Here is a 14,967-nt window from a genome sequence, read left to right on the forward strand (position 1 = left end):
TGCTTCCACCTTCAATATATATGGGGCTAAAGCGTGTGATTTTAGCATATGAAAAGTGCGAAATTGTTTCTGTTTCTACCCCATGCAAAACTATCTCTGTAGAATACTCGGACAGTTCAAGAAACGGCGTTTACACGCATATAGAAGAACATTAAGAAACATTCACTTCATATTCTTGCTCGCGACGTGAACCACCATATTCGAATTGTGCAGAAAGTATCTCCAGTGCAGATAGCTACCAACGAACCATATAAAGGTATAGTAGTGGCTTCAAGACATAGCCATAGTGCCCACCCGATATTATTATTTTTTTGGTGGAGCGCACGATGCTAGATACATGAGGCTTTGCATGCCTACAAGCATGAGGAGCGCTGTGGCTATTTTTGATTTGTATTTTCCAGGTTAACATGTTCTTCATGGGGGAAATTATGTATGTGCTTATTACCAAACTACGAGCCACAACGACTGTGGAAACGCAGCAGTACAGGTAAAGCACGTCAGTCTGCTCTTTTTACTTATCGGAACGGGTCAACCCAAGGATCACATTTTGTAGCAGTGTTGTGATTTCCTTGCAATCCTGTTTGCATTTCGCTGCCGGCTTGGAGTCTTATCGCTTTCTTGTCAACATGTAAGAGAAATTGTCGTGGGTACGCTCCCCAGACGCTACAAGATTGTTTGCAAAGAAATGTAACTAGATGTGGCTGGCGAGATATTGTGCTATGGACTTCCCATTACGATAAACGAGCCTTATGTAGAAAGTGTGGAGTATTGGATGAGCTTTAGAATAAATGTTGGAAGCATTTGAATAGCGTTCGCAACTCTCAATACCACTTCGAACGGAAAGTCGGACATTTAATTATATGTCCCGAAACCGTCAATTTCGTTAGAATTGTATTCATGACAGCATCAGGAAAGAGATCATTAATAAAAAAACTGCCATTTGTTACTGCTTTTTTGAGCCCGAAACATGAGCCTGTTTGAGTATTCCGCGTTTTCGTACAAAGCTCTGTGGCAAGAAAAGAGCTAGAACTTGCCAGGGCTACCTGCTACTTGCATTTAAAACAACTTTAAAATCTGCGATGCTTTATAGTCGTAATTTTATCGTGAGCTCCACTCGAGACAAAAGAGTGTCGTGCACCATAAACTTGCCGAGGAAACCGTTCCTCCTGCCCTACTTAATAATGATAGTAAAGTTCCGAAATAAACTTCAATTCAATTCAATTCCTTTAACGTTTGCCGCCTTGTTGCCCTGCCCTATCCGACGTTCGGGAGTCACGCTGTTTTTCTCATGCTGGTAAAGCAGCGCCCGCTATTCGTCAGGCCAAATCGGTATTTATGCTCCGCGCACGCGGAGCATAAATACCGAGCCACTATTTGAATGTTTTCCCCAAGAACAGGTCCTATTTTCTTACCCTCTGTGCATGAATTGAGGGGATGGAACAGCTACAGCCATTCCGATCTCGACGACAGCCAAATGGCTATTAGCATAGTTGCCTCAAGGGCAGAACTCCAGTCGCCTAATCCCCACGACATAAGCACCTCATTGCAAAGTTCTCGGCAGCATTTGTCCCGTCTCAAGATCCATGGACGCCAAAAGCCCCGAGACTCCTGTCCAGATCCCCTAAATGCATGCTACTCCCACTGTCAACATCTCCTACTGATAGTTCTCCAGCCGTTAAACAAAAATTTTTCCAGCCTCTTAAGACCTAAACCACTGGGAAAGGTGTAATGAAAAACTACAAGTGAGGAACGCTGGAAGAAAACAGGGGCGTTACCATCCCCCTGGCCCCACGTGCTAAACACCTGCTTTACAAAAGAGCGTTAATAAAATATAAGTAGTTCAATATTATTCGCAGCTTTTATGGAAATAAAAAAATGTATAAAATTGCCGATGTGGTTCAGGTGAGCAACCATTGAATGAATGTAGGGTAGTTTAAAAGCATTTAACGGGACAATAAGCAAACACTAAATCTAGTTAGATTGAAATATTTGTCGCCCGCGATTGTTTTGCAAGCGAAAGTGTTCTAGTGTTATGTGCAGACAGCCGGGATTCATTCTAAGCCTCATCCCCATCAATGTTCTCAGCCCACCTTTTTGTTTTGTTAACCCACAATCGAGAATGGTAAAAGGAGGAGGGGGGTACGCTTTTTTCTCCGAATTTTTAATGCTTTTTTTTGAAAGCCTAAAGTAGCCTAACCTTAAGTCCAGTTTTACCTAACTTTAAATGTAATCAAATGCAACCTAACGTAACTTTATACGCCGATGCTGTTGAAAGATGCAAAGAATTGTAAAGCCTTGATTCGGTGAGTTTTTCTCCGGGTCAGTTTAAAATTGATTACCTTATGTCCGGTGGGCTTGCGCCTCCGTGAGGTCATTTTAGGGCATCCAACCTAAATTGACCTCACACCTAACATCCGGTCTTTTGAAAATGGGGCAAAAGCAACTGGGCATTTCGTGTGGGTCACGGCGCATCTGACATTGGTTGCTTCTGTGCAGCACCCGACCAAGTCCACACAGCTATCTCCGTAACCCAGCTGAGTTTCTTTCGAGTGTGCAAGTTCACCTAACAAACCACTTACAGTTTAGCAAATCTGCTTGCTTGCTTTCCTGACTTCTTTCACTTTTTCGTGATAATGCGCAATGTTGCATCAGGAAAATCCAATCAGGGGTTCTAAAGAAATGTCCTTAAACTGTATTCAATACTTGCACGCAAAGCAGGTAAGGAGCTAGAGTTCGCCACAAATTGTAGTATTGAGAAACATTAATAATCATTCTGAACTGTCAAATCGTTCTAAAGTTCTACGCGGTCCGCTAAGAAGTGTCTACTGGCCAGAGAGAGCCGCATTGGTTTGCCTGAACGACCACTGGCTCACATGTTTCCTGCCGTCGGCCACTCGGTTAACACCTGGCGTGCAAGTCCATTTAATGCAGCATCATTTGTTGAATATTGCCGAGTTTGAGTACCACATGCGAGATTACACGATGTTCCGAAGCCGTATCTTATGAGTAAGCAAGTTTCCATTGCTAGTTTCATATGGCGTATACAAGACGGCGATTCGTGTCGTCGCTCTGAATTCGAGAAGCAGCGAAAATCCGCAGCGGTGTTACAAAAATTCAATTTGAAGATCAGAACGTATGAGCTTCTGGCTACGTGGGTAAGGCGGGACGATTCGCCTCAGAGTGAGTGGCTTCTCCAGTGTGATAGGTAACCAGAATCTCAATTAAAATTGCCGGTTTAAACACGCTGTTCGGATTCGCCGAGCAAGAAACTTCGCTCCGGATCGCCTATTCGAATACGCCATTAGTATCACAGTAAGCTTTATTTTCAGCCTATGACCGATGCTTATGTTTAGCACAGAAGCAGAACGATGTGAAATGAGCATGTATTCTTTCTAAGTGAAAAATAGGGTAATTGTGAAAGGATGACTTATTGATTACCTACCAAATGTGAGAGTATGAGCATCACTGTGTGACGATTACAAATCCCTCTGCAGGAAGGCAGCGAAGGCTTTGCTCGTTCTCACTCCTCTGCTCGGTGTCACGTACATTTTGGTCATCTGGACTCCCTCTCACAAGACTGCCAAGATTGTATTCACTTACCTGCAGATCACGCTGCTCTCAACGCAGGCAAGTTGGTCAGCTTTCTGGCCACAAGCTGTTCCTTCCACTAAGACAAGTCTCAGATTTATATCCGCAAGAACTTTATTTGAAAGAAGCAGTTCCTAGTATCGTAGCTTTCAAGGCCTACATAGATCAATACAGAGCAACGACGTCCAAAGCCGTGTAAACTCTTCAGTTATTTTTAACCTTGTAGATGACGGCAAGACTGCTGGTAGAAAAATCAAAATGCATTAGGTGTGTAATAATTTATTCGCTGAAGTAGGCACGGAAGATAAATGAAAGGGATGTGCTGTGCCGACAAGACTGTCACATGTGGGTTGAAGTGGATAACGTGGATGAATTTCAGGCATTTATTAAGCTTAGTTCGTGAAGTCTCTTCCTTAAAGTTTAATGTTTTTGAATGCTTTGTACTTCCATTCATGTGCCTAATACTTTATGCCTAGTATCCTTTTTAAGTGTTGTTTTTGTTTACTGAGTACTATTTTTATGCTTACTGATGTATTTTCCACCCTGCCACGGCCACCACCTTGAGGTTAGCAGTATTGTAAATGTATAATTTCTACGCGTCTCCTTTTTTGGAAGTTGATGTTACTGGTAGGTTTTGGTAGCAGGGAAATGAAGTTGCGCGGAAATTATTCTTGAATTAGAAGGTATATTGAAGGCGCTTGGGTTGCACCGCAGCTGATAAAAGTGGGCAAGAAAATTCACACAATGACATCGTAGTCAACGTTCACGCACTTCTAGTGATCTCTGACAGAAAACTAGTTTAAAAATTTCGTGAAGCACCATACGAGATGTTGATTGCTTATCGAAAATTATTCGCTAATGTTTTCACGTTGGTAAATCTAAAACATCGACGAGAGAAAAACATTGTTTTTTTTCATTTTTCGCTTGCGACACAAAACGCACTGGTCTTCTTAACAATAGGAGAATGGTTACAGCACTTCCACTTAAATTCTAAAAATTTTACATGGTCCTATTCGTATTAGTGACTTCGGCGGCAAAAGGCTAAGATTTATCTCGCTTCTAGGTGTGAACAAAAGCTCACATTCCGGTGAAGTAGGGCTTACTATGGGTGAAGAGTGGCGCTAGAATTTATAATATCTTTCTGCTTCAAGAATACCCGAGTTCAATATAGTTAGAACACGCGCAAAGAAAATATCATAACGTACAAAATCTTCAGGGCCACTGTAAAACTGCTATTACGAATACTTGTAGTTAAGAGAGAAGCTTTTCGTGCATGTGTTGTTATTATTGCCGTAACTTTAGCGCGTGATCTCAGATGAAATTGGTTTCATTACTGCAAGTTTTCGTCATTTTCAAAACAATTTGTACTTGCTATTTCTATTTCGGTATAGTGTGAAAAAATTATATTTCTGGTACCGCTTGCACCCCAACATATCAGCTCTTGAAAGCCTGTAGGACGGGACGTGTTCGAGCGTATTAATGTCCTCTTATCAGTTCGAAGATGCTCAAAATGACTTATGAGAGCACAAGACAAAGTCCGAAATTAAGTCTTTTGGAGGAGACCTCGGTGTTTTTCGCACCATCTGCACATATATTTCAATAACACCTTGATATATTCTTCTCAAGGTGTCGTTTGTTCCTCAAGAAGTAATAATCAGAATGCGATATGCGAGGGTCATCATATCGAACAATCTCTGATCCTCTTTAAAGGCGGCCTGCCGCTATAGCATGTTGTTCTTGTAAAGCAGTGCACAGTAGTTAGCACAAGCACACAACGAGGTACAAAAAGGTGCTGGGAAAGAAGCAACTATTTCAAAGCTACGAAGACTTTTATAAACATTCTCATCTCCTGAATCGTGCCTTGCAAAACACCACCGTCGGCGAGACTAAACCCACTCTCAGGCTTCATAGCGCTGGAAAATACATCGAAATTTTGTTAAATGTAAAGAGTGCGACATTATTCTAAGCATATAATCCAAGGCGAGATATCTACTTTTTCTGTGAAAATCGGAGTACTCAAACCTTTATTTTTTTTCGTGCATTTTCTAAACAGAATGCGCGCTGATGTCATGGCGTGACACGATATTTTTTTACGACTACAGAAACTTCCCACCCTCCAACCAGCTCTGCGGTCAAGTCGTGAAACGAAAATTCCAGAAAGGAAGCGCGTGAGAGTATGTATTTTTAGACAATCTTAGCGCAGCCGGAACCGCCGTACGACAATTACGGTAACGTGTTGCAGTTGCTAGGGTTGCCGGGCTACCCTAGCCACATTTCAGGTTGCGGTAGCAGTTACCGTAGTTACCGTGCTTACCCTACGGTCGTATTAAAACTGTCTAACTTTGGGCCGCCCTGCGTTGCAAAAGATCGCAAAGCTATTTCGGTTAAAGCTGAAGTCTGTACGAGTTGGTAGGCGTTTTTTCTAAAAGAGCGCGAACAGGACATGGACGAAGAAGGACACGTATTGCGCTCGTGTTGCACGTTTCCTTCTCGATCCGTGCCCTGCCCGCGCACTTTTAGAATTAATATTTCGGTTACACAAAGGGTTTCTTTTATTTGCTTTTCAGGGATTCACAGTAGCGGTTCTTTACTGCTTCTTTAATGGTGAGGTAAGTAACATATTCCTTCTGCCTTTACTTCCCGCGAGTCTGTGATAACGTCGAAATACAGCTTGAAGTCTTGAAAACAGTTTTATAGTCTTGATGCCGAAACTGCAGTTAACTTCCCGTCATATCTATGCCCTGAAAACCTTTTACGTGTCGTCTTTTCCTACACGGACGCAGTTCAAGAAAACGCATTTTCTTCGTTGCCCGTACAGCATGAATCCAGTTTTTATCACATTGAATACTATTGCATGAAGCTTTCCCGTAATCATGTTTGTGTGCTTCACGTTTCTACGAGAATAAAAAAGCGCAGCACTGAAGCAAATGTGCTGAACACTCAAGTTGAAACCTTCAATGAGGTATGGTCATTTAGATCAATTGGCGTATATGACCGTTACCGCCTTACTAGATTTTATTGCGTAGGAACAGTCTCGCATTGGTCGTCGAAGCATAATGGTGACACGAGTAGTGCTAGATTCTTAACTGTTCGGGTCAAGCGAATATGGATTAACAGCATATCTGAAAACCTTATCTGTTGAAAACAAATTGCGGAGAACGAAACTCTCTATGTGGAAACTGAAACAAAGGTCACCCCTTGTATTTGAGGCAGATTCACAGCTGCTGACCGCGGGAATCATTTCTGTCGATTCGTTATGGTCCGAAGAACCCCAACCATGCTACCGTAACGAACTGACTAAAAGCAGACCGTCACTCGCAGATAGTAGCGAAGCAAGGGTTACTTAAATGAAGTTAACGAAGCACACTGTCTGGTATTTCTTACCGCATATGTTGTATAGTACACATGCCCAGCTCTCTCGGGCAAAAAGTTTGAAAACTGGTAAAATGTAAGGCATTGTTGTGCAAATATTTGAATGTTATTGTCCATTACTCTGATATGTAGGAAAATCTTTCTTTTACAGTGTTTCCATCGATCGAATTGAACAGTTAAGACTGCCATAGAAAACTATTAGGGAACGTTTTTGACGATAGCAAAAGGTGGATAGAAAAAAATTCAAGACTGCTGTCAGGGGATTTGCGGATATATTAATTCCTACAGTGAAATTTTATATGAAAAAATTGCGTTCATAAACGGTTTCCCGCTCAAAACTCCTTCTGTCCAGAATTTACGGGTATGTTTGCCACTTGCAGGTAACTCGAGAACATAATAAGTGGAGACAAAAACACCTCACACGCCTTCGCAGGTGCGCAGTACCATTCGTCATCACCTGCAGCGCTGGCGAGCGTCGCGTGCTCTCAGTGCGGAGCAGATGCGCCATGGTCTCAGCTACCGCGTGGGCTGCCGACAGTCGACGGGGGTGTCGAGTGTTGGCGGTACGGTGGCCGCACATGGCGACACCGGGCGGCTCTACAAAGGCCGAGCACCCAGGTCCAGCTGCATCAGTTTCGCCTCGACCACTTCCACGGTGGTTCCGCACGCCGGCTTCCTGGGACCAGCGCACCGTTTCACGAATGGGGCGTTCGGCCCGCCCGGAAAGGACGATGCCGTATAAGACTGATGCCGCTATTTTGTAACACGTCGCTGCATCATTAAAGTGCAAGCGGCTTTCCCAAATGTTGTTTCCCGGGCAGGTCCTCCACACGGCTGAAAGTTTTACGTTTTCTTGACTGCAGCTTCTTCTTGTAGCTCAATCGAAAGCATCCTTCGAACTAAATGGGTCTGCGTCCACCTTTTCAGTGCGGCACTAAACTTGCAAAAAAAAAACGTCCTAATATTTGTGTATCAATTGCGCCACCCATTCAAGGGACGTTCCTATGAAAAATTGCCTGATACTTGAAAAGCTGCGCCGTTTTTCTGCCATTGGGTAGCTTCTGTAGCCGTATTTATTTCGTGAAGTTTGTGTAGTGTCTTAAACTGCAGTTGAAGAAGTATCGATAAAATGCTGGAAGAAAGTAAATGTGGAACTATTTATAATATGAAGCCGTTTCCGTCATATCTCTTCTTCTTTTCTTTGCATGTCTACTCTGCTCAGAAAGTTGAGAAAGGCTCCTTTATGCTGCTGGAATAAACAGAACTCTATTTGTTTTGTCCGTGAGGACAATGTATTTCCCAATATTCGGTCGTTATGAGACCTATTTATAAGCCAAACATAATTAGCTGAGCTGTTGCAATTGCATGAATGCTTTACTACATTGATAATTGTCGAGAGAAAGGTTCCATCCTCAGAAAATGACCAATGTACCCGAGGATTTTTTTAATGTGGCTTGTGAAACTTTTTGCTACGCGGAGACCGATTGTAGAAATTCATTCGGAGACCAAAGAGGCATTCATTGTCGCAACTGCTCGGGTCTTGCTATCAGCACCTTCATGAAACAAAAGAAGCATTGTATACTTCTTTCTAGCGCTTCGCTTGAGCGAATGATCGAAAAGGGCTTTTAACTGGCTTTTGACATTTAACCCAATGAAATAATGTTTACATGCAAGCTAAGCAAATTTAGCTGTGAAGTGGTTCCTTTTCAAGATATAGTTTTAAGATCACATGACTCTACGTTCACTGCGAAGACTTGACTGCTTCACACAGACCTGATTAGCTAAGAGTGGGGAAATTTTAAGTGGTCAATGATTCTTTGTTGAAATCAGCATTTAGAGCAAGAACAAAGGGCATTAGCATGTTCCAAAACATGGGAGGAGTCGCGTGCATTATTATTGTTTGATAGTTCTTCATGTAAGAGAAGCAAAGCTAGCACGTTGACTGTGAAATGAAAGACAGACGGTTCACATGTTGCGCAAAACAGATGACAAGCGAAAGTGACAAATGCAAGAAGTCAGCCTTGCGTATAAAACGAGCTGAGCGAAGTAACAAAGCATAAAAGTGTCGTACTTGCCTTTAGAAAGTGCAGCAAAGGCGACTCCACTTATGATCCGAGAAACGGAGAGAGGTCACTGGCACGAGATTTGGTTCTTTTGCTTCTAGGGTTTAGTTTTTAGCGCATCAATTAAGAGAAAAATAGAACTAGACAGTGATGTTACTTCCAACATTTAACCAACCCTGCTGCAGCGAAGCTGCTCCTACATCTGAAAAGCATATCAATGAAAGTATACACGAACACCTTTCATCCATAGTATTTAAATCAGTTTGTTGATAGAAAGCTCCAAGACGTAAGATTGTCATTTTTTTGCCTTAAGTTGACGGTCTGCACATAACGCAACTTTTTAGCTTTTTGGAGATCTCCACGTGGTTGGTTAAACGATAGTGAAGCGACTCTTTTTTCGTATGGTCGATAGCTCTACCGGCGCGCTTTTTAAAATCTGCTGAGTGGACTGTTTTAGCAGAACACAGAGGCTGTTGATTTTACATTAGAAACGACTGTCGACAGGCGGCGTAACGCAGCAGCAGTATTGGAAAGAAGATTGCTCAGCGAGCTTTCGCTAGTCACGAGCATTTTTAAGCATTTTTCACTTAAAACAAGTCATTTAATAAACAAAATTTGGTGCACTCACCATGTTTCGGTGAAAATAGGTGGGCGCAGAGCCTTCAGTACGTGCGTTTAAGAGTGAACAAGAGACCATTAACGCGCCTCTAGGAAAAAGAGGCTTCCCGAGTGTTTGAATGCAGGAGGGCCTGCCCAGCGTTTTTCTTGGCGCTGGCCATTTGTTGAATTCTGTCCTGTGCCTCCTGGGCACTGACGCGTCACCTGACTGCAATACAAACGTTTGCATGGGATATGCGCTACCGCATGCTGGCTGAGGTCTTGAAGCTCCCTTGGTTTTGTGTGCCGTCTTTATATTTTAGTGCTGATGTCTGCTTTTTGTCTGCTGACGAGTGGTCCATGCTGGAGAAGCCCATTTGAACGAGTGGGACATTTTTAGCGTTAAAGGTTGCTACATTATGACGCTGTTATTCTTAAACGCCTCAACAGAATTCCCATATCTTCGAGCTGATATATGCCACTGTTCTTGTTGGGAAAGGAACACTATTACAGATGCGTGTGTTTGCATGGATGTGCGCGTGGGGCGGACGGGTGCTGGGTAACCACGCGCAGTCTTGATTCTCATTTCTTTATCTGACGTCTCCGAAATATAAGAGAACTGTGCGCATTTATATGTTTGCGCGAGGTTCCGTGGTTGTGCGTATTTTTATCCTGCGATTTCTCTCGTTGGACAGCTTACACTTTGAAGAAGTTTACCCAGAGTGTAGGTTTGTCAACAATATTGCAGAGTATGCCTAAAGGCCTATTTCGAGGGGACCGTGAAATCCCGCATGGGCTCATAAAAATGTATATAAGGTTTTCTACAATTTACTATATTTTTCTTCGAATTTTTAAAATGTATACTCCCGTTAGAATATAAATTCGGCATGCTCTGCTTCATATTATCTCCAGGCTGAGAGTATTTACAGAAGAAATCTTGCCTCATCACCCCCATAAATGATGGAGCGAGCAGCGTATGTTTTTGAAGGTTGTCAAAAGGACTCCCTTTAATTATTCACCCGTCAAACGTCAAATTTAGTAACTGTATGACTCCCCATTTTTCATAATACATTAGCATATTCTGAAAATGAAAGCATGTTTTTAACAATAATGCTATAAGATGTGGTTGATACATTTTTCGTCTCTTTGTGCATCACATTATCATAACGTTTGCAACATTCCTCCCATCGAGTGTGTGTCGCGCGCATCAGTCAACGCTTGTTGACTTGCAAGTGAGAAAATGCTGTCTTACACCAGGGACACGGTGTTAACGAGCCTGGTATGTGCTCTGATGTGTGCTTGTTTGCCATGTATTTCATTGCTTGAGACCCGCAAAGGGCTTTTCAGTGCCGTGTTGCTTAACTAAGGATAAGAATTCATGTTTCTGTAACTATCCGGGGAATACTGTTCTCTGTTAAAAAATAATTGTCTTCGTGAGTGACTGTTTTCAAGCTATGTGATATATAATGTACATAAAAAAAACACATGATGCGCCATAAATAAATGATCATACGAAGTTCACTTCCAAGCTACCCAGTTTTTTTTTGTTCAAATGCCGCTGATCTCTTTGAGAAACATTTCCCGCTAAAAATATTTTACGTATTTAGTCCTGGCAATAAGAATAAATGAGTGCGGAAAGGCCTCATTTCTTGACACCTGTTAACAATTCTAATGTTGAAACCATCGTTGCAGTATTCACTTAATTGCAGCTGGAAAAGGTACTTCTGAAAACGTTTCTTGTTGCAAACGCTTTTTGATTCGGTCTAGGATTTGATCATTAACATCATCATTAGCCCGGTTAGGGCATTACCTCAACTGTGTGAAAAAGACCTCTTCCAATGATATCAATTAATTCTCACCTGCGTGAGCTGCAGCCACCCTACTCCCACAAAATTCTTCACCTCGTCGCCTCACGTGAGTCTCTCCAAGCTCCTGCTAAATTTTTCCTTCGCTTTCAATTCGCTCTGTTGTTCTAAAGGGCCACTGAGTATCTCTTCTCTAGATTGCATGTAATGCACACGTCCGTCCCTGCTTTGCGATTTCAGCTATGGTACCATTAACTCATCTTTGCTACATAATGCACGCGCCTGTACTCCTATCCTATAATGTGTACCATTATCATTTTTCTTTCTCTATCATGCTGCGTGGCCTTTCACATAACTTCAAACCGTTTTCATGGCGTTTGAGTAGTAGCTGCACAGATGAGACCTGTCTGAATAGAACGATCATTTTCTTTGATCTTAGGGATACTGGTCCGCTGGTATTCATAACCTCAAGGTAGTTTCAAATGCACTGCCCCCAATTTCTATCGTGTTAGCTACTTCACTCTCGTTGTCCGGAACTGCGGGCACCAGCTGCAATTTCCGCTGCTTCGTCGTCTATCGGCACCTGCTGTTTCTTGCCAAGACTGTTACACGAGAATAGCGTATCAAGACTAGTTGCCAGTAGCTCATTCTAGCGGAATAACAGTGAACAAAAAACCAAGGCGGAAGGAGGAAAAGTGAAAGACGCAGAGCTGAATTTATGTATTTTTTAATGTGGAAAGAAAATTCAATGATCACAGTTTGCCGTGCACGTCAACAGTAGTCATTAAAAACAGGAGAAAGAGATCCCGAGCTATGATGACAAGCTCACCCACCGCGATGACTCAGCGGTTAGGGCGCTCGTCTACTGATCCGGAGTACCCGGGTTCGAACACGACCGTGAAGGCCGCGTTTCGGTGGAGGCGAAACGCCAATGCGCCCGTGTGCTGTGCGATGTCAGTACACGTTAAAGGGGCTCTCAAAGGTGCTCTAATAAAGTTTCGGTATGCCTGGATGTTACAGCACACCACTTCACGAATATTGTTCAGGAAGAATTTTTTTAATGAGCTTTGTAGAAACAGAGTTGGCTGTAATCAAAATTTGAATTTCAGTGTCTTCGCGCCTTTCCCTCTCCTCTCCTCATTTTTTGCACATTGGAAGGTCGGCGCTCCTCTCCGCCGCCCCCACCTCCGGGGGAGAGCTTCCTGACCCGCAGGAGCTACGCGGCTTATTGGCCGCGCCTTGGTAGCTGTCTGACGTCTGAAAGGATCCAACCAATAACCATCTCTCAACATGTATACGTAGATGCGAGGGAAGGAGGAGGGTGCGAGCATGAAAGGGTCGCCGGGAAGGGCTCGCCAACTTTCGCGCGTGATTGTGGGTTCTCTGCTGCTTGTAGAAGTGTATTATTTGGCTTAGGTTTTCGTGACAACACAATGCAGTGCTTGAGCAAGTTGATGTACTCTCCTCGGAAGGTGTTTCAGAGCCCCTTTAAAGATCGCCGGGTGGTCTAAATTATTCCGGAGACCTCCACTACGGCACCCATTTCTTCCTTTCTTTTTTCACTCCCTTCTTTATCCCCCCCCCCCCTTACGGCGCGGTTCGGGTGTGCGCGAAATGTGAGACAGATATTGCGCGCTTTCTTTTCCCCAACATCCATCGGCTTCTTTCCTGACGGATGCAAGAATAGAGATAAAGCTCGAGGGAAAGAGAGATCAATCGAGGTTTAGGCAAGTGGCTACAGAGCAACGGCAAATGCAACCACACGATTGGCCTCCTTAAAAAGTCAACGGAAGTTTGCCGTATGATAACCAGAGTATCATCCAGAAGATACGGCATGAAGGAAGGCGACACGCTAAAGCTGGTGAACAGCCTAGTCATCAGCAGAATAACTTACTCACTTCCATATCACAGCATGCTGAAAAGTGAAGAAAATCAGGCAGAGGTCCTAATCAAAGGAGCCTACAAGACAGCTTTGGGCTTACCCAGAAACACGTCGAACGACAAGCTGGCAGAACTGGGGCTGCACAACACGTTCGACGAGTTAAACAGGGCACAAGTCATGTCACAGATGCTAAGGAACTCGGCAACAGGGACGGCCCTCCTAAGAAGGCTGAACTATAAGGGGGTCCTGGACATAGAGGATAGATCGGCAAACATCCCAGACGAAATACGTCGAACCTACCAGGTTAGCCCTATACCCAGTAATATGGATCCAAATCTACACGCAGCCAGAAGACAGGCAAGAGCTGAATATGTAGAGGCGAAGATAGCCACACAAGATCAGGTAGTCTACACTGACACCACTCTTTATCCGTGGACTCGTAGCCAAAGCATCAAGAAAACGGTATCGGTTGTCACAACAAAGGAGGGTGGCCTCATCAGCGGCGCATCCACGAGAGATGGGACGGTAACTGAGGCAGAGGAGATCGCCGTAGCTCTAGCGGCAGCCGAGGGTTATCGCACCAACAAATCTCTCACAATCATAACAGATTCCCAAGAAGCGTGCAGACGCTACATGGTAGGAAGAATCAACAAGAAAGCACTAAGCATTCTCTTGAAAACGCAGCGAACCAACAAAAAGATCCAACATAGGATCTACTAGGTACCAGGACACGCCGGAGTCTAAGGCAATCTAAAGGCGGACAAGCTAGCTCGCGAGCTTACTATCCGAGCTGGTGCGTCAAACGCCTCGGACGGCCCGAAGATAACGGTAGAGCTCACGTACGCAGCTATCCTCAACCTCATCAAAGGCAGAAGACGCAAATATCCCCAGCCACATCCTCTGCTAACACATATGAAGCGACATGTTGGAGAAGACTCCAAACAGGAGCCTTCCACAACCTTCACATTCTACATAAGATGTATCCGGAGCAGTATAGGGATACATGTCCGTGGTGCGGGGTAACCCCCACGCTGTATCATATCGCATGGGAATGCATACACAATGTAGATTTCCGTGGTAACAAAGAGCCAAATGCGGAACAGTGGGAGGACCGGCTAACCAGAAGCCAGCTCAAGGTCCAAAGATACCTAGTGAGCCACGCATGCCGGATGGCCAGGGACTGTGGTGCCTTGGACTAGGGGCGCCGACCACGCTCAGTCTGGAAGACATCGGCAATCTTCGGGCAAGCAGCAAGACTCCTTTATTAGAGCAATAAAGTTTATTCACTCACTCACTCACTCCCCAACATCCAATCTCCTGTTTTTATGTGAAGCCCATTTGCTTACGTAGAGTGAAACAGATTACTGTAGACGAAGCGCAGAAGACACAACATATGCACCAGAAAACGACATGAAAACGTCATGATGCCCTCTCTTTTTGTACTTCGACTAGACTAACATATGCACCAACTTGCCCCGCAGTGTATTTCATTAGTGAGAAAGGCAGTTTACACTCGCACACATTATTGAATTTTTCAGTGTCATACAGTTTATCATCATCAGGTTCATCAGGCCAGAGGGCTACTAAGACCAGATAGAAAAGACATGGTCTTGCCGCACTTCTGCTGTATTGCGGCATGCTTTACAAGGACAGTTGATGG

General features: G+C 43.8%; 1 protein-coding gene across 1 annotated transcript in view; it reads left to right on the forward strand.

Moving 5' to 3' along the window:
• The window catches only part of LOC144123256 (diuretic hormone receptor-like), a 190,650-nt gene extending 179,505 nt beyond the window's left edge, over nucleotides 1-11,145 (forward strand). The window contains exons 10-13 of the mRNA XM_077656116.1: nucleotides 402-487; nucleotides 3,495-3,627; nucleotides 6,156-6,197; nucleotides 7,394-11,145. Of these exons, the coding sequence (XP_077512242.1) occupies nucleotides 402-487; nucleotides 3,495-3,627; nucleotides 6,156-6,197; nucleotides 7,394-7,702 (570 nt within the window). The 3' untranslated portion in view covers nucleotides 7,703-11,145. The remainder of the gene's footprint in view (nucleotides 1-401; nucleotides 488-3,494; nucleotides 3,628-6,155; nucleotides 6,198-7,393) is intronic.
• The last annotated feature ends 3,822 nt before the right edge of the window (nucleotides 11,146-14,967 follow it).

The sequence above is a fragment of the Amblyomma americanum genome, chromosome 3 (assembly GCF_052857255.1).
Source record: "Amblyomma americanum isolate KBUSLIRL-KWMA chromosome 3, ASM5285725v1, whole genome shotgun sequence".
Classification (NCBI taxonomy): domain Eukaryota; kingdom Metazoa; phylum Arthropoda; class Arachnida; order Ixodida; family Ixodidae; genus Amblyomma; species Amblyomma americanum.